Source organism: Buceros rhinoceros, unplaced genomic scaffold (genome assembly GCF_000710305.1).
Source record: "Buceros rhinoceros silvestris isolate BGI_N320 unplaced genomic scaffold, ASM71030v1 scaffold85, whole genome shotgun sequence".
Taxonomy (NCBI): domain Eukaryota; kingdom Metazoa; phylum Chordata; class Aves; order Bucerotiformes; family Bucerotidae; genus Buceros; species Buceros rhinoceros.
The window spans coordinates 12,914-37,104 of record NW_010412068.1 but is presented as its reverse complement, the minus strand read 5'-3'; the positions used below and the strand labels follow the sequence as shown (position 1 = coordinate 37,104).

The 24,191-nt window shown below is 40.7% G+C and overlaps 1 protein-coding gene across 1 annotated transcript in view; it reads right to left on the bottom strand.

Moving 5' to 3' along the window:
* Nucleotides 1-460: 460 nt before the first annotated feature.
* Nucleotides 461-24,191, bottom strand: part of SEMA3D (sema domain, immunoglobulin domain (Ig), short basic domain, secreted, (semaphorin) 3D) — a gene marked incomplete at its 5' end in the record, with an annotated part of 36,314 nt that continues 12,583 nt past the window's right edge. Inside the window, 7 exons of the mRNA XM_010136211.1 lie at nt 461-1,451; nt 11,076-11,215; nt 13,439-13,503; nt 15,623-15,780; nt 17,316-17,357; nt 19,170-19,258; nt 22,553-22,775. Of these exons, the coding sequence (XP_010134513.1) occupies nt 1,038-1,451; nt 11,076-11,215; nt 13,439-13,503; nt 15,623-15,780; nt 17,316-17,357; nt 19,170-19,258; nt 22,553-22,775 (1,131 nt within the window). The remainder of the gene's footprint in view (nt 1,452-11,075; nt 11,216-13,438; nt 13,504-15,622; nt 15,781-17,315; nt 17,358-19,169; nt 19,259-22,552; nt 22,776-24,191) is intronic.

The window sequence follows — 24,191 nt, the reverse complement described above, 5'->3', positions numbered from 1 at the left end:
CAACAATGCAAATTTTCAACTTAAAAATACATAAGAACTTTGGGAGAAAATCCCAAAGAATACACACATCTGAGGAATGTCAGCTCTGTGTCAAGAGCAATGGTCTCTACTAAATATTTTCCCTCATCGTCTTTCATTTTAGCTTTGTTGTTGTCTTTTTTTCTTTTCCTCTGCATAAAACAAAGCTAGCAAAGGGCCAGAGAAACAAGCAGAGTCAAACCTTTGGAGAGATAGAAGAGGTGCAGGCAGGAATCCCATTATTTGTTAATAGGATTTGTGCATATACCTCCCAGGGACCACTTAGGAAATTTAAACCCAAGCATCTTGGTGGCAATTTCAATTAGAGTCAACGTGTTGTTTCAGCAGATGGACTGAAAACTAGTGGCCACTCAAATTCTAATGAGTAACGCTCAATAATTCCCCTCTCTTAAACTATGATTATGCCTTCTCCTTTTTTCGTGGGGAGAATGAATGTTGTCCCTAAGCCAATACTTAATTTGATTTTTTGCTGTGCCTCTCTGTGCTAGCAAACCCCACCCATGTGCCTGTATACAAGCCCAACGGGTAAATTAGTGGGTATTTTTGCAGATCTGTCACACATTTCTACCATGCTTCTTATTCAGAAAGATGCCAAAGAACTAGAAGTACATCTGCCCTCCCCTGAAATGTAGCCATCTCTGGGGTGGAATGTGGCAATAATATTAGCATGGGAACACGGACACTAAATCCTATGTCAGAATTATGCAGGAAGTACAGAACACAGCACATGTAGCCTAAGGCTACTCAGAGATTTGCTAAAAGTGTACATCTTTTCTTCTTAATGAATGCATTTGGTTGCCTGGTGTGTGGTACTCCAGTAAGGAACGTCACATTTGGTATTGAATCATATTATACAGTCTCATACAGGTTAACAGTGACGGTGAGTTATCTGATTTCAGTAAGAAGCAGTATGAATTCATAGGCAAGATGCACAAAACCAGAACACAGTATTATTTTTTTTCATGGAAAATGTCCTTTCTTTAAATAGCATTTACAAATTACGTAGACGGTGGCCTGGCTGGCTCATGGTGCCTTCGGTTTCGCTTTTTTTTCATCTCCTGCACATGCTTCCATTTGGCACCACCTTTGTTCCTCTGCCGCCGCTTCTCCCGGTGCCACATCTGTTCACAGTACTCATCCAGGCTAAAGCTGGGGCTGCTGACGAGCTGGATGTAGTCCTTGTACCTCAGCCGGGACTCCGTCAGCAAATCCCTCACCCGGCCTTCCTCATCTTCTGTTTTCTGAGTGCTTTCCATTTGTCCATTCTCAATGACATTTAAATTCAGCTTCACGATGGTATGGACAAAGGTGTGCTCCTGGGCTTTGCAGAAATAGGCTCCCGCATCTCTTTTTTGCAAGCTGCGAATCAGTAGCCCATGCTCAGTTTTGATAATCCTTTCGTCAGCCTGCAGCTGTAGGGTTGGACAGAGAAGAATGTGATAGGTGAGTTTCACTGGCCAAACCAGAACACGTCAGTGCTATACTGCGGTGGAAAAAAGGTTCAGCTGGCCCATGGCATGCTCCATCCCTCGGGTGCCAGCACATGGTGGGGTATGTGCAGCTGGGACAGATACCAGGAGGTCATTTCAGTGCCTGAGTTCTGCACCTAACTATAGCATCTGTATCACTGGCATTGCAGCATGCAGTAGTCAAACACGGTGTGCAGCTGCAGGACAGACAGTAACACTCATCCCACCACAGTGCAATAACTTAGACTGCAGTCTGCAAAGAAGGGTAGCCATTTAGTGCCACAGATCCCATTTATTTGAACTGCTTTTCTCAATGCACTCAATATACCAGTGTGCTTGTATATATCTGGGGTGCTGAGGACCTATTACACTGAAAATAAATACTACTACTGATTTTTAAAGTGAAACACTGTGATTCTGATGTGCTTCTACTGGGTTTTACAAAAGGATGTTTATCCTGGCTTTGACTCACTGACATGTAATTAAAAGCACACAGTGAGGTTAGATGAATACAACCAAATACAATTCTTTTGTTGTTAAGATCTGTAGAGAAGAGCTAAAAGGGAAAAAAAAAACCCAAGAATGAGATTGCAAGTGAGAACTGAAGTCTGTCAGCATGACTGTAATTTCATTTATGAGTAGAAATATTTCAAAACACACAGCACAATCTCATGTGTTAAAAATAAGGTACACTTCAGAGTAATAACACTGGCAGGTAAGTCATATATCTGGTGATCTGAAACTGATTTCCAAAATAACCTAAGTCAAAAAAAAGCATAACCCCTTTCACCCCAAAAATCCCACAACAGGATAAGGCACTGGGCATCTAAGTATTTTTGCAGCTGGAAAAGAAGGTAAGTGATTTGCAAAAGACCATACAAAGATTAGTAGGAGAGGTGGAAGTAGAAAGCAGAGCCCTAAATACCAATATCCAACACCTGTATTTCCTTTGAGAATGATGCTGGTCTAGTCCAAGGCTGTCACCTCCCAGGCGTGCTATGTTCTGCTGCCACACAGAGGCTGCAGCACACAGGAGCACTGAAAGACCTGCAGTGGCACTTGCTCGGCCCACGGCAAAGCCAGGGCCTTAAACACAACCTCAGCACTGCTGGTGGCATTGATATAATGTGGAAAAACTTCAGCACTGGGCTGAGGAGGGGGTTTAAGAAGTGCAGAGTGGGAACGGAAAAAGCCAACACAGAATCTCGAAAATTTCCCAGAGAGCACATCTGACCCTCCAGCACACTTCAGAAGATGAAGATCAGGGAGGCATAAAGATGACTAAATTAGATTTATTCACAGTGGGTAAGCTGCACACTGCTTCTTTATGTAAAAAAATCTGCACATGATTCCCTCTTCTACTCCATGGGAAAAAATATATACATACTTCAGATTCTCCATCAGAAATGATTCCAACTCACTAGTACTTTATCATAGTAGAGTCTCTTGGAGCAATGAGATTGATGAGACGACTTCCCAGGGCTTTGAGCTTTACCCTTTTCTAATTTTCTTTGATAATGACTTTGGCTTGCTATTGAATCAGCTGCAACAGTCTTCAGTAAGGTACGGATTAGATAGGTAGGTATGTAGGTAGGTAAGTAGGTATGTAGGTAGATGGATAGATAGATATGTGAGTGGATGGATGGATGGATGGATATAGGCCTGTGTACTACCATCGACCTGAGTGCAGCAGAGACAAGAAATCAAACTGGTCAGAACGTGACTCTGGCTGCTTGATTGTGTGGCCAAATACTTTTTGGCTCCTGCCACCAGTAAACAGTGTTGGGTCAACCCTGAGCTTGAGTTTCCTTGTTTGTAAACTGTATATAAGCATGCCTACTTGGCACCAGCAGGGTGAAATCTTAGTCATTTCAGGAAATTCCTGGAAAATTGATTGTTCTGACAACAGGTGCTACATGAGCAGAGGCTACTTTTAATTTACTACACTGAGTTTAAACCAGAGAAATCACAGTCAAGCCAGAAACACACACAAAGAAAATAACAGGGAGACAGACTAGAAAATACCAATTTTCACCTCCCTAACCTACAACACAGGGCAGCAGTCCTCGATTTTATCAGCCAGGGACCATTCATTCTAAGTATATGTACCTTTCTCACAGTAAAAACAGGAGCATTAAAAGGTATCTACAAATAAGTAGCTGTAGGCAGAAATACATCTAGGGCAGGTGTTTCCTTGTGGTGCTGTACTCCAGAAAGAGAATCAGGAGCAGGGGCCAGGTGGAAGTGTTTGGAGGCTTGGCTGACCCGATATGACAAGGAAGTCCCTCTTTCTTCTGCCCAGGCTTCATGTCAACATGAAGACCAAAGTTTGAGAAATTTAGGAAAAGTATGGGAAGAAGGACCTAATTTCCAGACATTTGGGTTTCATAAGGCTCTATGAAAAGACTAAGTTCCAACATCATCTGAGTGAAAACAGGTCAGATCTCTTTGAGCTCAGAGCTTAATGCAATTGCAACAGTAGCATCTGCCTAACGGTGGCTCTGCCAGTATTGTAGTCTAGAGCGTCTTGACAGCTGTGTACCTCCTACACTTGGAAGATCTCCAGCCGGCTGTTTCGCCTGGCTGGGTGCCAGCCCAAAGAGCCCTCATTAGTGCTCCGCCTGTTTTCAGTGAAAGGAAGGCAGAATAATGGCAGATCTAGACTTGAAAAGATCACTGGACACTCAAGTCCAGCACCTTGCTACTCATAACTATTTACCATTTCTGTAGCAGTCACCACTTTCTAGTCGTAAATGTGTTAACTGATGGAGTTGCCCCCCACCTGCTTTGGGACACCACAGAGAAAGCTACCAGAGTCTAAATTGGTTGTGTCCCTTAATCCCAGCCCATCATGACTCCTATTTATAATGAAGCAGCGCTCTTACAGAATGTCCTGTGTTAACCTTGGATATTGATTTACAGTGACTGTCACCTCCTCCTTCTCTGTGCCTTCATTGTTCATTCCTATCTTATCCTCTAGCAGGATGAAATTATGGCTCCAATTTCACACGTATTGAGCTACACTTCATTACTGCTTCCCCCCCTCACTTCTCTTTTTGGTATCCTGTTTATGTTGTTTTACCCATAGGTTCAGAATTCTTCCTGTCCTTCCTCTCTACTTTTCCCCCCACAGGGCTCTGGAGTTTCATAAACACCTGGCATTTCATTACTTGGTAGTAGATCTTTAACCTTTCACTTGAATGCTTAATGTGCCTTTTGGTTCCTGACCCATAGATGTAAAACATATTTTATTAAATTTTGAGGAGTGTGAAAAGCCTAGTTACATAAAAGACATCATTTTGTTTTGGTCAGCTGTGGATTCATTGCTCCGCACCTCCATGTCAAAATCAATAACTCTCCTAAAATATATGTAAATAGAATTTAGCAATTCAGAAGCACAAAGGCTTTATTCATAAAAGCTTGCCGACATGTTTAAATTTGAGCATAGAATAAAACTTAAACATGAGAGACATAGTTTTGTTCAATGGGGAACAAATTACAAGCCACAAAAATGAAGAAATTGATTACTGTTAACTTTCTTTTCTTAGTGGAGTGGGAGCAGATTTTTAAAAATATTTTATGAAAAAATTGAACTTTTCATCCTTCATGATAAGCAGATAATTTTGCCTAAAATTACATTACCTGATAGATACTGGCAGTATTTGACAAAGGGAAATGCCTCCATGCAAATCAAACACTTGATTTTCACAACCTGATTTTAACAAAGAAGGAAAAATAGGCTTTGCCAATAATGATGGCAAATCTTTAAACAATCAGTAAGCTGGAAAACAACCAGCGATTTGAAAGTGCTGTGGCACCAGGTTAGGTCAATGCCTTTTGTCCTTTGCTAATGATGTGTTTAGATAGCTCCCTCTTTACAAATAATTCACATGTCAACTCTTTCACAGTTAAAACACTGCACCTGCCTGGGAGAAGAAAGTGGCTTCAAAGCCTGCCTTCCCTCATTAATCAACATGTGAAAAAATGTTAGATGTAAAAGCTGGACTAATCGTGGGTTAGCTACAACCCCTGAACAAATTGAGAGGGGGAGAAATGAAAATGAGGAACATTTGCTGAGAATTCACATTTGTCTTAGCTTTCCTGTTGTTTTCTTCTTTATCCTCATAATTTGACTGGAAATAAAGATCACTTTGGGTTGGTTTTTTTTGGGGGGGGTTGGTTTTTTTTTTTTTGCATTATCGTTTGTTTCTCTTGTACTAGGAAAATAATCATTTAGCTTCAACACAGCTGTAGAGCTAATTTATCTTTTCTTCTTTCTTTTTTTTCCTCCTCTTTTTCTTTTTAACATCTTTTTTTTATTTACCAAGAAACCACATAAAAAATGAAGAATGTGTTGCTGGTACAATGTCATTATCGAAATGCATGATTCCTATTATTTTCAAGGTGGAGCCAACTCCTTATTCTGAGACCAAATGTTAAACTCCTACGCCCCAGTGTATCCAAATCAAAGCAGAAATCTCACATGCTATATCTCAGTTCAGAGTTACTTTTTTTTTTTCTTCCCCCAGGAAACTATCAAATATATGAGTCTTACTTAAGAATCTCAAGGTTTTAGGGAGAAAAAAAAAAAGCCAATGAGTCATGTAATAAAATAAAAGATTGAAAGTGTGAGAGCTATAAGTAGTCCCTAAGCTGCATAATGAATTTTTTTTTTTTTTCCCCACTCTCTTAATCTCTTTCTCATTGACCTAAGGATTCAAACACTGACCTACACTCCTCTATCAGAAGATACTACTGGAAACTCAGTCCTTGGAGTATGTCCGCTTCCTTACTCAGCTCTCATCTGTCTCTTAGATTTCAGGGATGGCACTAAATCTGTGGCATTGTTTCACAAGATGCTGCTGACCAGATGTTTGTAACAAAGAAAATCACCATCATGTTGCAAAAATCTTGAGCCACAAAAAAAAAAAAAAGATATGGAAATTTATGTCTTCTGTAAACTGAAAAAACATCTTCTCAGTCGCTAAAATGTGGAATGGAAACACATCTCTTTGTTCTAACAGAGGAGATAGGTCATAGTCTTGAGCCTCACAAGATGTCCTGCCCATGAGTGGGTCAAACCCTTGTACCTGCCAAGCCCTCAGATGGTCATTAAGCTGGGTCTGTCAGAAAACCACAGCCCAGGGCTGAGGTTCAGCAATATGGGAAGGGTAAGAACCCCCGAGTATGAATAGAGCAGGAAGGAGAGAGTTAAAAGTGATTTGCACCTCTTCTGTCACTTCAGACCATATGGTTTGTTCTGTCCTCTGCAAGGGGAGGTGGCAGCTTGGCAGACATGGAGCTGCAGGAGACTCGGGGTGAAAGGCAAAGCAGCGGGGCTAACACATTTCAGAGCCATGAGGCACCAAAACTAATGGCTTAGTAAGGAGCCATGGTTTTGCTTTTTTGCAGTCCTGACACCTATTATATACATAACATAACACATAGAACATTTTTTTTGAGAAATAAATATCTGTTTTAAGCTTCAGAAAACTTCAGCAGTTTAAGACATTATGAACAGATGACGTCCACACGTTTTTTATGAACTCCAGACACTGAAACGCCCTCCCTCATCTCAGTGACTGAGCCTGCACACACAGGAAGAAATATGATCAATTGCGTGAGCAACACTAAACACAAAAGCACTAGATATTTGACTCCTGACCTTAAAACAGCTCCAAACTACAGGGAAATGTACTCCCACTGGCAGCAAAATGACCTGGTGACGGCTCCTGTTCCACGGGAGATCCTGTCCCTCCCCACAGGTTGCTCTGCCTGGAAGTCACATTCTGAACCATGACCCTAAGGGTGAAATGTCAGGGACATCCTGCTGGGCCAAACGCTTCCCATCTAGCCTGGGTTTTGCCCTTTTCCTTCCCTCAGGAAGCTGTAGTGCATGTCCAGGACAGTGCAAGGCCATCTATTTGTAAAGCCAGTTTTTAAGACTTTCTGAGACATTTCGGTTCCAGCCCTGAAACTAAAAGCCCATAACCTAAGTTTCAGGTATGGAGTCATTTGCAAAGCATGGTATCGTCACCACAGTAAGTTAGACCCGTAAGATGTAAATAATGTACTAAAATAATGTACACTAAAATAATGTACAGTGTTATTTGATAAATCTGCTGCAGGAAGGGAGAGCAGAAAATAAAAACTTGGGAAAAGTTATGGTGAGGCATTGGCTATGCAATGATCAAGCTACACAGAAAATATGACCACACCTCTGCTGTCACATTTAGTGTTTTTGTCAAATTGAAGTACTTTGAAAAGAAAGTCAATTACTATGCCAATCTTTGGATTTTCTAGGAAGGCTTCCAGTTAGGCTCTAATACTGATGAATTAATTTTCACTGATAAGTCAAATTAGAAAAGCCAAAAATCTCAATTTCTGGATCCCCAAATTAAAAAAGGGTTAACATTTTAACCTGCTAATATCCTTATTCTATCTAATTTGAGGAGTGATTGTTCAGCATCTCTACAGACCTGGTCATTTATTTGGACAGCCATACATGAAATTAGGAATTTAACTTTAGGTACATGTATTTGAAAACGTGTCATTTCTAAATTATATCTTAAAAATTAATGAAAAAAGCTTTTTTCTTTTTCTTCTAAAAAATGGTAATCCACATTATGATCATTTGAGACATGCAAGCTGAGTTTGTTCAGAAGCAGTTCAAGTTATTAGGAGCTTGGAACTAGCCTGAGTCAAAACACTACAAAAATTTTGTTACAGGAATCAAACAAACCTAATAGCGATACACTGTCTTTCAGTGCTCTGATGCTGGCTCTTATACAGACTGTTATCTTCAAAGATTGCAAAAAAATTATGAAAATAAACCAACAAAATCATCCCAAGGAGTTGCAGAACACTTGCTCCAGCCCATATTTTATTAAAGCTATATCACAGAAACACTACTATGGCTCTAGGGACAATATGTGGTAAAATGCTATTTGCCTACTATTAGTGTTCGTTATGTAGAAATTCTGTCTGCAGACTTCTTCAAATTTTCTCCTAAATTTGCCTCAAAGGTTAATCTAGACTTTTAGCAAAGCTTTCATTTTCTCGTACAAACAGATGTCGGACCGTTTACACGGAGCGAGCCCAGTAAACGTTGCTGTGGAAGGCTGCTGGTGTGCAAAGATGTACCCTGTGCTTGCCAGAGCTTCCAACGCCATCACACAGTGCCTTGCTCTCTCTCAACGTGCACATCTTTGGCACGTAGGGCAGTCCTGCAGTACTGGACCTCACCGTGCCTGGGGAACTCTGGTGTTTGGTCCAGAACAAAGAGCAGGGACCGGGTCACTGACACAATGGAGCTTTTGGAAATACAAACCACAGCAAAAATTAATACAGCCTTAACTTAGGCTATGCTATATAGATTAGCCTGTCCTAACTTTGTTCAGAAGTTTGTTTGACCTGCAGTTTATTCAACAATCAAGTAAGAAAGAGAGCTTGAGCTTGGCTTGCCAACCTTCAGAGGCCTATCTGAACGTGTGATTTATGAGAAAATAATCCAATTTTTTTTCTCCCTAAATTGACACAGACAAAACTCAAAAGCAGCCCTTAAAAAGAGGCTTACAAATCTTGAAAGTGACTTCTTATGATGCAGAAATACTACATTCTTCACGAGGAACTGGCTGCTTTACGCAAAGTTCGTAGCTATTTTAGAGAAGCTCAGGTGCATGCTATAGTTGCAATACATTATTTTAAAAAAGTAGTGAGTCTCCTTCAAACTTGACATAACTTCCTGTTCAGAAAAAAGGTTAAAAAATCACACCAAAAAAGCAAAACTCTATTGATTATCTATCTGCTTAAATTTATTTGAAAATGAATCTTAACCACATGGTTAGAATTAAGCGAGTACGTTGTTTCCCTGATCAAATCTGTGTGTTTACAAACCGCTGCCTCAGGGAAGTAGAGCGCAGAATCCTCTGTACAGGACAGTTAAAGATAAGTCAATAAACACACAAACAACGAATGCCCACAGGTCTTTAAAAGCTGATACATTTCTAACCGGGTTTTCACTTCAGCCGCCTGTGGCTGAGAACATGCTTGACCAGCTGATCAGAAGATCACTTCTTTTATTTCCAAGTATGGGCTGTAACGGAGGTTAGAGGTGGTATTTCAGACCAGTAATCTCTTTCATTTGGTGTTTAGTGCATGTTCTGGGAAAATCTGTGCCTATAAATTAATGTCATTTTTATTCTCAGCAGAGGAAAGGCTCTGCCAATCCAAAGCATGAGTAAGAGAAGGGAAGTAGATTAAAAGTACTGCAGTGTCATAGTCAATTTACAGACTTGGCGGGGGGGTGGAGTTGTCTTATTTGGTGGAAAATCAGAAGTGCCTTGTATCCCCTTACTCTGGATTCCTGAGTCAAGACATAACCGGGGTTGCAACTCTGGAACTGCTGCCACAAGTCACATCTTCACCCCGAAGTGATGTTCTCAGGGGCACCTGTTCTGGCCTGCATCTCCCCAGCCTTCAGAAAGAACCAGCACATTTTCTGCTCTCAGAAAGTCTCATAGGATGAATTATCATTGAGAGTGGAAGACCGGTAGGGTGTTTGATAGTTCCTGTCATTTAAACTAATTTTTGTCTTGGATGAACATTTAACAAAAAAGCATATCTAACACCTGGGACCAGTTAATTTGAAAGGGCAGTTCTTTTCCCTTCTCCTTCCCTGTTGCCATGGTTGCCATCACAGCAGGACTTGGCCTTAGACACAAAATCACTCATGTAAGATGCTATGAAAACCCCTGAGGTTTGAAACTCACTAAAACCCAGTCCAAAACAGCCCCAGCACGTTGACCTCTTGGGCACATCAAGAGGGCTCCTTTGTCACTAGCTCAGAGACGAATCATCAGGAAACGCGGGGACCTGGAAGCTTCTACAGGGCTTCTCCACCAGTGAGGACCCCAAACCTGCCTCCTGCAGGAATTAATGGCCCTGACAAGCCTCACTACTTTCTACTCCAGCTGCAAGGTGCAATTCTTTAACCTGACATCTCTGCATAGCACAAAGTGCATTTAAGATAAATTCTCAGACTTCACTAACAAGAAAAAAAAAAACAAATAAAAAGCTTTTTACTGCACAGACCATTCCTTCTCTAGGGAGACATGGAGAGAAGCAGCAAGCCATACATGCAGTTCTTAGCTACGCTGCCTAACATGATAAGGGAATGTAATCAGACACTAAATGGAACAGAGATTTTATTAAAACAAAGGGGTTTGAACATACATTTACCTGCAGAGGTAGTCGTGTTAATGACTTATTTTTTTCCCCAATACTCTGATTTTCTTACTATTTAAAGCCTAATTTATCTTTTATTCCTTCTTTTTTTTAATAGAATGAGCATGTAAGTCAAAATGAATAACTAAATCTCCTTATGACACAGTGCAAATGGCTTCTCTCTTCCCCACTGCATGCCCCAAATGGTGATACCAGAATGCTGCGTGATACCTAAGGTGAGGCAAGGAAAAGCAAAGCATCAACTAATCCCAATAACTCCTGCCTTTCAATGCACAGCTGAATGCTCTATAGAGAAAACTTGCCTTGATGACTATAACTTACCTCTTCTCGATGTTCTTCTCCAGACCGCTGAATATACCACCTAATAGAGGCTTGTTGGGACTTAGGAATACATTCCAGAAAAGTTGAATTAAATTCAATGCCAAAAATCACCTTTTCATCAGCAGTTTCATGACTAATGCCTGGAAAGCAAACATGGTACAGGAGATTAACCCTGACCTGGTTTTTAAAGCAATGGGAAAATAGCCTGATTCAGAACAGATGCTGCAAAAGTGAGTGAATTATAAAAAAGCAAAAGGAAACTTAACTTTTAGCTTAAACTATAACTATGAGGATTTAGAGGCAGCTGCTAACCTTCCTTTAGTGCAACTGGTTTCTAAGGAGGTCAATAAAATCTATATCATGAGCTTGCTCCATTTTGAAGTTGAGGCTTTCACCTTTGAGGAATTTAAAATCTGACCTGTATTTTTCCTTTAAGTAAGTAACACAACTACTAAACCTGAGATGCAGCTGCTAAAGGTAGATTGTACAGTCTGGTTTGTTCATCCCAAACACTTTAAAGGTGCCGCAGGGCTCAAGTAAACTTAAGTTTACCTTTCTGCAATATAATTTGAAATGCCCTGTGGTATGTTTCAGACCAAGCACTGAAGGAGCCATGAGAAGATCCGGGCTCCTTTCTTGGCCTGCTGTAAACCTGCGCAAGTCATTTCTATTCTCTGCATTTCTATTTCCCTTTCCAGTCTGTTTTATCTGCCTTACCATCAGACTAAGGCTGTTTCTTACGTCCTGCCAATGACAGAAAGTGAAATCAATGGTTTCACCTAAATGAAAATTTAGCTCAGCAACAAAATTAATAGAGTTTTGGATTGTGTTTTCAATACCGTAAGTACCTATACAAGATCTATAGAAATTCAAGCTCTCCGCATTAAATGCTTTTCTTTTATTTCACTGGGCCACTGAGATTTCAGTAGAGCCAAACAACTTCATGCAGCCAATGAAGTCTCTGGGAGGGAATCTCACACAGTGGAGCACTGAATTTAAATAGGTTTTGGGGCCATAATGTTATTAATTGTTGCAAATGGCATAAATAAGCCAAGAACCTCTAGTGGCACCGGTCAGCTTCCTGGTTTTATGGCACACAGGAGTCATCCCCAGCTGAATAAAATTTCTGTTGATGGTGCTACATTAGGTCAAAGGATTGATACCAATTTCTGTGCTAAGTTGTTTTACATTTGTCTAGTAAAGCCTAATTCTTCCAGTATCTCTTTATCCTTCCAGGAAAATACGACATTGTCAGCCTTTCTGCGAGGGTTTCTATAACCCTGAGTTTTGCACAGTCTCAGATACCACAATTTGGAGAGCCGTGGTAATCAGCAAGCGAGGAAATTCTGGCCCTTGGGAATGAACAGGAGTTTTGTTGTTGACTTTAATGGAAATGCGATTTTACCCTGACTTTTTAACTACGTCTGCAAGCACACATGTACAGTCAGAGCCCTCTGTACTGTGCAACAGGCTTAAGGCTTTGATCTGTGGCAAGCAGCTCTGATTTCTGCACTGACTCACGCCAAGATCTGCAGCAGGCACGCAGCACCGCAGCGGCATGAAAAGAACCAGAGATCAATGGAAAGCAGTGGCTCATCCCGAAGCAAACGTTCAGCGCAGCGATATAATCAATACTGTTTTGACTGGGTTTAATAAGTGGCTAGAAGAGCCCCAGACAAACCAAAGCTTGGTTTTGAATGCTTTTCATTTATTTTACACTGCCGCAGAGATTGCTGCGTAACCGCAGGATTTCGTACTGACAGTGCTGGCTGTAGGAGAAGTGCTGCAGTTGCCAAAGGAGCAAGCCAGACCCTTTGGCATCCAAAAAGAGGGTGTGGGAAAGGGAGCAGGGAGCTGCCGGGGAGAGGGGGGAGGTAGGCTCTTGTTAATAACAAGGAGCATTTAAGTAGCTGTGGGGAGGGGAAGGGGCTGGTTTGGCAGCTGGAGCTGGGCCCCGAGGCTTGTGCCGAGTGAGTGCAGCTAAAGGGGACAAGATGGCGTGTCCCCCATCCATCCCTGTGGGCTTCCTTGTGGTATTATCTCCCGTTTCTGGATGAAACATCACACATCTCATTAGGTACTTGCAGGGACGTGTGTGATGTTTTTTGCATCAGGGGCACATCTCCCTTGCCTGGGTGAGTGCTGGAGAGGGTCACCCATAAGGGGTGTGAGGGTGCCATCCCATGCTGGCTGTGCCTTATCAGTCCTGACTCTGCAAATTTAGCTGGGGCAGGGGTATGTATATGAAGCATGGAAGGCAACTGCCTTAATGACAGAGCTCAGCAAGTTTCTGCAGACAGAGACCCTTACAGAGACCCTTTTGTCAAAGCAGCACAAGAGCAAGAAAGGTGCAAAATACTCACTGTCTTCCACATCCCAGCATTGTGCAACAGGGTCTCCATACTTGACATCCTGCCTTCTGGCTCGCCTATGGGAAGAGCATGCAAACTTGTAACACTTCAGGCATAATTGCTGGAATTCATCAACAAAATACAGAGGAGCTCAACAGATGTGGACTCGCATTGCTCCCACCCTACTGCTGACAATTACGGTCTTAACTAAAAACAGCCTCACCCTCAAAGCAGCATGTGGCCTAGAGAGATTTGTACAATCGACATCAAGAGAAGGGACTGTGATTTAGGAAAACCACTGGGAGGGGAAAGAGAAAAAGTGAGAGAAAAAAGCTGCCTAGAATAAAGAATGTGTGTAATATAGTGACAGAGTGCCTAAACCAGCTTTAGGAGAATAGGGCACAGCTTTTCTGTGGCATGGACTGTCTTGTCAGTACCTCAAAACATCCTTAATGTGGTAGGTCACAAACCAGATCTGAGGTTCAATAGGTAGTATTCAAAACTGAGCTCAGGATCAGCCCAAGGTAATACTGACTAGTAAACCAATCATTAAAATGAAGAGAAGAAAACATGCATATGTTTTTGTCTGGTAAAAAGCATGGACAAACCTGATTATCTTTCATCGTTATGGACACAAAAAGTCCTTGAGACAATGGTCTGAGACAGTCTGCTTCCTTCCACAACTAATTTGCCTGATAATCTCTGCTACTTAAACGCACTGTGATGTAACGGGATTACAAATATAGCAAACTCTTCCTCTGTGGACGATTGCATTTACCTCCCAAGAATTACAAAAAAAGCTTGTATTTTAATTTTTTAGCAGGACAGTTGGAGACCCAGGAAGGAACTGGTTCCTCCCTCACAGTCACACTGAAGATAACAGGAGCGAAAAGCAATGCCTTGTCAGGAAAGCTGGTTCCCAAGGCTGAGTTGTCCACTGTGGTAAAAGCTGTAGACATGCTGGAAGCATGGGCTGCTACACAGAAGAAAAATATTCAAGTAACTGATCTACTGGAGGATTCCCAGGGCCAGTCACTCATCCTTTGTTTTGAAGCTACAGACTTTTGGCCTTCCCACCAAACTGCACATCTGTTAAAAAGTATGGACCATCAATCTCCTTGTCCCAGCCCACCTAAGGCTTCAGCAAGCCTCATGTGTCACTAACTTTGCAGTGAGCCTGAACACTTGCTTTTCTCCTTCCATTTATGCTTCTCTGAATTTAGTTTGCTTTGGCTCTGAGGGAAAACACATAAAGTTCCTTGACACCATGACACGATAACCTATGAGTCATTAACTTCAATGGTTTGCCTAATTGCTCAGGTCCCAGCCCTGCAACCCCCTAAGTCAGAAAGTCTCATTACAGTGCCTGAGCTCAAACTGCAGCCTCTGTCACTGCAAGAATTGCTGTCAGAAAGAGTTCGTCCAAAGGCGAATGAAGAGAATGTGAAAGACTCTTGCTCAGCAAGTGAGCTCAGAGCTTTGGTCAAATCAGCTGAAAACTCCAAGAGACATATCCAGCAACTTAGGTACTGCACTGCTAGAGCCTGCAGTGTGCCCTCCTTCCATGCAGATTCACTCTGCTGTCCCAGCTGCCAGGTACAGAAAGTTCAGATGAAGTTTCTTTCACTGTGGAAAAACTGCTCCCGATGAAGTCACATCACGGTAGTTTAATCTCTGTCTCCCTCTCATGGCTAGACCACAAATCCATCTGATGAGAGTGACACGCTTTGTACCAAGTTATCTGGGTTAAACAGACAGGAGAATCTTGTTTGTTTAAATTAGAGAATTTAATGTATTTTATTATTGTCCCATATATACACTATGTCAAGCTTCGCTTTACAGCTGTGGTGGGGCACTATGCAAAAGGCAGAAGCTGAAGAGAAGCTCTTGCATCTCGGGCAGAGTCAGCCGCTACCTGGACCTCCATCTGAGCATCCCATGCCTTAAAGCATTCAGTAGAAAAAAGGAAAATGGTGGATTTACGATGTGAGCTGCAGTAGCTGAGTTAGTGTCCAACACAACAAAGCTATATTGTCTTCACAGTTCTTTAAGCAGAAATGTGAAACATAGCCATAGTATGATCAAATTTTAAGGCAAATGATATGCTAAGTAAAAAGGCAACACATTCTGATTAGAAACTGCTGAAATTCTTGCAAACAGCAAGATCTTTCAGAGCACATTGAGTTTTTTTCTTACCTTTTAGAAGTGGGGGCATATCTGGAACATGAGTTTCCATCCCAGGCACAGTAAGGGTCTCTGGCAAGGCAGCAGTCTGCACAAGCCTTCCCATACGTGTGACATCTGTGCAGAGAGAGCTGAACCAATCCATCTCTGGAACCAATGTACAATTGTTGCTGCAGATCAGGCAAAGCAAATTAATTAGGAGCGTTCTCTAAGTAGCATGTTTTAAAAGTTCCTGTCTTCGGTGCCACACTTGGAGATTTTCAACCTTATTCCAGATTTTACAAAACAAGAGAGAATTCTTCCTTTACCATAAAATTTTTCTCAGGGCTCAGTGTCAACTAGTGAGTCCCCATCCATCCTTGACAAGATGTCAGAGAGGAAAGCGGCCTGCGGTCCTGGAAAGCCACCAGCACTCAACACCCTTACACCTCTAGATTTGTGCTGTAATAAAGCACACCATGGCAAGAATAGTTTAATAACACATCTAAAACCAAGTGGCTGAATAGCCATGACATTAAGAATCTGGGAACTAGGGATGACCTTGTGTGAATAAAACTTCATCTTCTGCTTCTGATCCTTAGGTACGATGGGGATAATATTACTCTCCTGTCCCCAGCATGGGAGTAGATTGAGACAAGGGTGGTCCAAGTGCTTGCTGCTGAGCTGGAGCTGGCTAATGCAGTACTTCCAGCTGGCCTGCCACCTTTTTTCAGGGGAGATGGAACCCAGCTGTGCCGTGCGTGCCTGAGTGGTGAAATACCTCCTCATGCATGAGGGAAGCGTGTTGTGCTGGAGCTGCTCTGGCCACCTCTGTGGGGCGGGGAGGGATGGCTCTGGTGTCACGCTGCCTTCCGAACGTGCATGTAGCCACCACATTGCTCAGAGCTGCCATAAAATCGTTTCCCGTTGGGAGATTCCCAACTGGGGTTGGCCCCCGTAACTGCCAGGATTGGACCACCCAGACATAGATCGCAATTTTAGAGGAAGGGGACTGGTTTTCAGTCTGTATGCACACAACTTTTAGCACAAGGAAACCCTGATCTCTCTTGACTATTAATAAAAATAACAACAATAATAGTAATAATCATTTATTACTAGATTGTAAAGAGACAAGTATTTTCTGTGTCCGGAACATGAATGTGCATTGATTTCATTCATAAATCCCACTACCATGTGACTAAAGATCTGTTGCCATGAATGATTACCAGCTCGGGTACACAAATTTCTGTGTGCAAGCAAATGTGTATTGGGCAGGCAAACATATCTCCTTCTTTCCAGATGCAGTTTAAGAGTCACCCATGGAAAGGTTGGCCAGTAAGTAACCAGTATTCAGTGTACCATATATCCTGCAGTAATTAAATGAGCTTGTGATTACCTGCTTCTGCGAAATCTCCATGGTCGAGATAAATGAAGGGTTCTGAAAAATGAATTAAAGAGGTGCATTAGTTTAACACGTCCGGAACATGAATGTGCATTGATTTCATTCATAAATCCCACTACCATGTGACTAAAGATCTGTTGCCATGAATGATTACCAGCTCGGGTACACAAATTTCTGTGTGCAAGCAAATGTGTATTGGGCAGGCAAACATATCTCCTTCTTTCCAGATGCAGTTTAAGAGTCACCCATGGAAAGGTTGGCCAGTAAGTAACCAGTATTCAGTGTACCATATATCCTGCAGTAATTAAATGAGCTTGTGATTACCTGCTTCTGCGAAATCTCCATGGTCGAGATAAATGAAGGGTTCTGAAAAATGAATTAATGAGGTGCGTTAGTTTAACATAGAAAAAGTAAATAAAATTACAGATCCATTTGCTTGGTTTAAACAAATATTAAAAATAAAACCCAAGAAATAAGTAAACTCATACTTCCAAAAATACCTCCCACATATTTTCCCTGCTGCTGATGAGGCAACTGACTTCAACTCTTAGAGTTTGCAATCAGTCTCATCCTGGAAACTGGCAAAGAGCCTTCCAATCAGCTTTTCTTATTAAGCACTATTTGAAAGGTTTAGATGGCATTTAAGGGATACATAGGCAGATTCTACGAGATTCTCTGCTCCGGGATGTATTTCGCTGGTATGAGAGACAGTGAAATTATTGCCAGTGACTGATGTAAGAACAGGACGAAGCTCAGAGTACTATCTATCACCTGATCGAAGATGATTAATCTAAGCCTATTGTTCAATGTTAATGCAGTGTGAGGAAACAGGGGATGTTTATCCAGCCCTTCACCCCCTTCAGTTTTCTGAATTCAAAAACATTGAGGTAACAATTATAAATGTTACCAATAAAAATGTCAAGGAATATCTACTGAGCAGGGAAAAAAATAACCTTTTTTTTCCTTTGTTTTAATTATGATAAAGTGCATTTGCCCTTGACATTATGTTTAAAGAATGCAGCAAATTGGTGCACATACTGAAAGTGCTGATTACTTGGTGAGCCACTGAGCAATCTTGAAATTTTAGAAGTGATAATTATAATTATTGTCTAAGACAGAGTGAAGGAGACATGGAGATCCTTTAAATCAAAGTTTCATCATACACATAACATATCAAAAGGCATGTGAAGGAATACACTCTTCGAAATAAACAATACTGTGTCCCTACACATAGAAAACACTGTCTCTTAGTCATGAATTTATTTAGTACGGGCAGAAATTCTGGCTAAGACCATGTACAGCACATAGGACAAAGGTATATGAGAAAGTAATCCAAATACCATGGATGCAGCTAAAATTTGATGAAAAAGCAAGGTGAAAACTGAAGAAGAGGTATACAGAGTGAGAAAAAAGCAAAATGAAAAAACGAAGAATGAAGAAGGAACTACTAAAAGGAAAAGAAGTTCAGTACGGAAGACAGAGGTATCCATTTTTCTACTGTAACAGGATGTTGATGCCAGCTCCCTCACCAGCAATGACATTAATCAGAATTTGTGCCCATGCAACAGAAAATAGGCTTGGGCTTTTTACAAGCTGTATTTATGAAGAAGTCGTTGGTGTTAGCAGGTTCCAGCTACTTTTCTTCTTCATCACTCAGCCAGAATAACCAAATCAAAATGGTCAAAACCATTGGGTCAGTCTTCGCCAATAAATTAAAACACACTGATAATCAAAACTAACTTGTTTTATTTTCTTTATGCTTTCAATTCCTAAAGTTGTTACTTTAAAGACTTTCCCTGCATCTGTGGAATTTTGTTTGTTTGTTTAAAAAAAATATAATTGTACTAAGAATAGTCCTAACATTGAGGCAAGAGAAAAATTTACATTACATTAAAAATAAAATAAAATAAAAAAATAGGGCTTATAATGAGATTTCAAACTAGAACAAAGACGGATAAATGAGACTTTCTATGTGATTGAGAAATCACAGTTTGTTTGGGTTTGGACTTTTTTCAATTCACTTACATGAGTAATACCAAGGCATTTAAAAATTTACACAATGTCCCTCTGGAAACTTGATCTAGTTGTAGTAAACAACCAACCAGGCAGACAAAGCCAGTTTGGGCCTTAAAGTCCTCTGAATAGTATTTAATTGATGTTGTGGCTGTTAATGCTTACCTTGAATATCTGCAGCTCTTCCAGAACCACCTCCTCCTTCGTCCATTTCTCCTTTGTGATACTCACAACTTTCAGGACTGTGCCTATGTCTGAAACGAATGTTCTTCATGTAAAACCCACAGTTATGTTTCAGTACACACGTGCCCCTCCATTTCATGCCCTGAAGATAAAGCTAATGCATCAAGGGAAAATAAGATAAAGCTAACGCAAATTTTCAGCACATTTCCTTGAGATAGATAGAATTGGGGCCCATCTGATCCCTAAGAGATCTAGCTTAGGGGACTAAATAATCAGAAAATTATTTCCTCTTTTTTCACAGAATTAATTTTCATCTGCTAGAGCACCTTACTCAGAAGTAGCTTTCATTTTAATGTGGGGAGTTAAGAAATGCACTTTTTTCACTTATTGTTTCATTTGAGGGAAATTTTTGAACAAAACCTCCATTCAGCATCAAAATCCTAATCTAACCATTACAGAAATAACTTCTTTGGAGTATTCTAGAGAATTTTTTTAAGTTAAATCTATTTGTCAACTTTAAAGAGAATTCCTTCTTTGTGAAAAGAAAAAAACCTGCTCATTTCATCTCAAACCATTACACACTGGTGAATCTTGAATGGCCTTAACACTGTTAAAATCATAGAATGTTTTGAGTTGCAAGGGACCTTTGAAGGCCATCTAGTCCAACCCTCCTGCAGTGAGCAGGGACATCTTCAACTAGATCAGGCGCCCAGAGCGCTGACCAACCTGACCTTGAATGCTTCCAGTAATGGGTTACCAACAGCTTTTCTGGACAACCTGTTCCAGTGTCTGACCACCCTTGTAAAAAATTGCTTCTTTCTATCTAGTCTAAATCTCTCCTCTTTTAGTTTAAAACCATCACCCCTTGTCCTATCACAACATCCCCTGCTAAAAATATTGTCCTCGATTTTCTTACAGGCCCTTCTAAGTAGTGAAAGGCTGCAGCAAGATCTTCCCTTCTCTTCTCCAGGCCGAACAACCCCAACTCTCTCAGCGTTTCTTCACGGCAGAGGTGTTCCAGTCCTCTGGTCATTTTTGTGGCCCTAATCTTCTCGGGGGACGTGGGCTGGGTGCTGGGGTGTGCAACGTGGAAATGACACAGTGCAGCTTAGTCCTAAGCACTATGCAGAGCATTGAAACTATGACAAATAATACATTGTAATGGAAAGAATGAGATTTTCATTCCTGTTTTCCCAAACTACTGAAGATCATGTTACCAAAGTCAAAAGTTTTTCAGTTGGCCTCATGTATTTTTTTGTTGTTAACGTAATTGCTAAAACCGGCATAGGTATAAGTTGGTTGCATACGTTCAAAAAAGTAAGCTTCTGATCTTCAGCTACTCAAAAGCTGTGTTACTTGGCATATCTTTATTCAGTCCCTCTCTATAATATTTGAAATTTTATCTTTGATGGGTTTTTTTCATAAAATCAATTTAAAGAGTGAAATAGAACAAAAACGTGCTTCTAGAAAAGAAAACTCCCTTTTAAGGAAGGCACTGCAGGTAAATAAATATCTGCATATCATGGAGTGCCACCTAGTGACTGCAGGATACATGCTGGCCTTGATGCCTCGAAACTTCAGGGTTTACTCTGAAAGAGTTAGCATCGGTGCTGGATAGTAACCGTTAACCTGGGAGTATTCAAGTCAATGGTCTCTCAATAATCTGAAAGCAACCTCTACAGCCACTAAAAGAATATTTTGTACATTTTAATTAGTGAACTCACCTTTTTTTTTTGGAGGGCTAAGTTTTCTGGTTTTCTTTTGGTTTTGTGTTTTTTTTTTTTTTCTCTCACTATATCAGAATGAGCATAATTTTTAGTGAATACTCCCAAGTCCTGGGTATCTCTCAGCTCGGAAATGTGTTCCCTTCTCTGTTGTCTATATTAAAGACTGTGGTCAGAAAGCAACAAGGATTTTCCATCACCACGGCTAAAGCTTATTCCCAGCCTTCTGAGGCAGCAGGGGAGCAAACAGCACTTCCATGTCCTTTTTTATGAGGCTGTGCTTTTCCCTCTAGCAGCTCCGTACTTGACTTGTGGAGAACATAGAGAGACCCTCACACCATCTTTTTTTGGAAGACAAGAGTTGTGAGAGGGATTGAGGTGAAAGATATAAATGGTCCAAGAGAGAGTCTATCTCTGGACTTACTTGTGTGATATCACAGCTGGGAAGCTCTTGAATGCTGAGACAACTCACACTATATAAATAAAGGCGATGCTCTTGTGACAACTCGCTCCTTTCCCAAAATCACTTCAGAAGAACCATTCCTATCAAACTACGCTATGTGACACCAAATTTGCTCATAGGCCAGATAAAATGCAGTGCAATCCAACAGCACTGGGGTAGGATTCAAACAGAAATTTTAATTTCCCTGCAGCTCATCCCCTGTCCTTGGATAAATCTTTTCACTGCCATGTACCTTAGTTTCATCACCTGCTGTGTGATGGGGATAATGGCAATGACGTCCTTGTTAAAGCGTTTGGATCTGCCAATGAGATGTGCTTTACGAGAACTGTTACTAATAAGAGAACTTCAAATTGTGGATTAAGAATAAGACATTCCAGTGGAGTAAGAATGCAGATTATTACTTCAGAAATGTTATGAAGAGGTGTGTTAATATTTCTTAGCATATCATGCTGTTGGTTGTTTCATCTACTGATCATAAATTTCATTGCTACAGTAAAACTAGACTCTTTCCTTAAGGCATATAACTATCATAAAGACGTAAAGAGATACATAATTATCCGTAGAAAAACTGCAAAGCAAGTTTCTTTCCTGACATCGTAGTTTAACCTCTCTGTTCAGTTCTGGTCCTGCTGTTTGGAACTATTTATGTTGCTAAATGATAGCTTCGAAAGTATTTAAGTGAAATTGTTGCCTTGGGCTCTATTTCAAATTTTCTTAGCTGTTCAATGCCACATGAGATTTGATGCTGAAGCACTGTGTCGCTATTGATAACAGGAAATACTCCTTGAAGTTATTAAGGTTATTTTTAAAATTTATTTTAATTCATTATTGACATGCTGCCAGCAGCATTGGAGCTAGACTACCATGTAAGGACAAGTACTGCACAGTACTCTGAGGGTAGGAAAGTCCAGGTACTCTGACCCTTAGCTGCTCTATCACCAAGGGACCAGGAGGCACTAAAAGCCCAACAGTAGCAATCTCATAAGATGACAAATTCATGTAATCTTAGCACTTGCATGAAGTCCTGACAAAGAATCAGGAGCACATTAAAGGCTTTCCAAAGTTTCATGCATAGGAAATAGATGTTAATCAACAGTTTTATTCAGGACCTCCTAGAGTGAAAATGTTCTCAAAAGATGCGGTTTGTGCAGAATGACAGTAGAAGTCCTCTCTCTTACCTGTTCCTAGGAAAATAACATCATATTGCCCATCCTCTGCCATGACATGATCCACCACAATCTGAGTCAGACGATAGTCCACGTTGATTCGAGTGAATACCGGTCCTCCCGTCACTGGGTAAACGGATTTGTACATCAGCGGATGGCGTTTAATAAAGCTAATGACTTCATCGGGAAAGTCTCTGGTAGACTTTATGAGCGGATCATAGGTTTTGCTTGGGCACTGCATGAAAAAGAGAGAACAAGAAGATGAGAGGAATATTAGGAAAGAAGTACAAGTAATCTGCAGTTGTCTTTGTGTAGTAGGAAAGCTGCCTGGTCCAGATCAGCTGTATCAGTTTGTTAAGCGCATTTGCCAGTGGCTAGTAATTTGTTTTACAACTGAAAAACCTCAGTGTTGATTTGAAAACATGGGAGCACACTGGCAGTGTGTGCTGCTTCAGTTCTTCTAAGGGTCATTTTCTCCCTCATTTCTTCACTATCTCCTCTTTTTTCTTTTTTAGCTTTCTTCAACACCTCTTCCATTTCATCTTCATTTTCCTCTATCCTGCTCCCACCTATTCTCCTTTATCTTTTAAAATCACCCAAAATTTGTTAATTTGTTTAATCTCACTCATTTGTACTACTACTCAGAATTGTGATATTCCATTCCTGTTAGTTATATGCCCACACCTGCAACTACCTGTATATACATGCAAGCTTTGAAGAAAAACTCTTGTAGGCTTTTCTTCTTTCTCAGTCAGAGATTTTGATAACCTAAATTAAAATTTAGAGGGGAGATGAACTGCCTTAGCATCTCTAAGATACCGAGGAAAAGAATACAATATTAGAAAAGAGAAGTTGTCTGCCTGATGTTAGATAAAATGTGAATTAATTCATATTTATTGTATTAGCATATCTGTAAACACAAACTACTAAAAGCTACACACTTTTATCGTTTTGTTTTATCACCAGGTGGTCTTTAAGAACATAACCAAGACCCTTTATGTTTCCTCATCTATTGGTATTCCTGAGGAGAGTATGAGACATGCCTTAATATTCATACCACTATGGCCAATAATGAAAATACATTATTATTATTATTATTGCTATTATGAACATTCAAGCTGTACATTCAGTAAAGTGAGGCACTTCGAACTTTCTCTTTTCCAATCATATATTGAAGCCAGCAAAATTTGTCTGTAAGTAACATAATAATATAGGAAAATATCTATTTTTTTCTTTAAATATTTAGAAACTACTTTTGTATAATATCACAATAGATGTCAGTGCAGGCCTCTGTGAAAGTTTGGTCTCATAAGTCACGAATTCAATCCATATTCAAGTTTTCTGTGAGAACAGCTGTGAAGCCAGTAAGAAATCAGATTGCTTAGTGATTTTCCTCATCCCAAAGCAAAGCTCTGTCACCACTACTTTGTTTTTTGAAAGCATCGCTCTAATACCAGGAAAATTCTCTTGATGGGCTAAGTACACCTGCGGGTTGTACCTCCCCGATGCTGCCCCACGCACAGGTGCCTTATCACGCTGGGTATTTTACAGACAAGAAAATCAGGTCTGGGGGGAAGGAGGCTTGTCATGCTGCCTGGCTCTCCTTTCAAGGCACAGGTACCAACAAGCAGCCAAATTCGCTGCCTGCTGA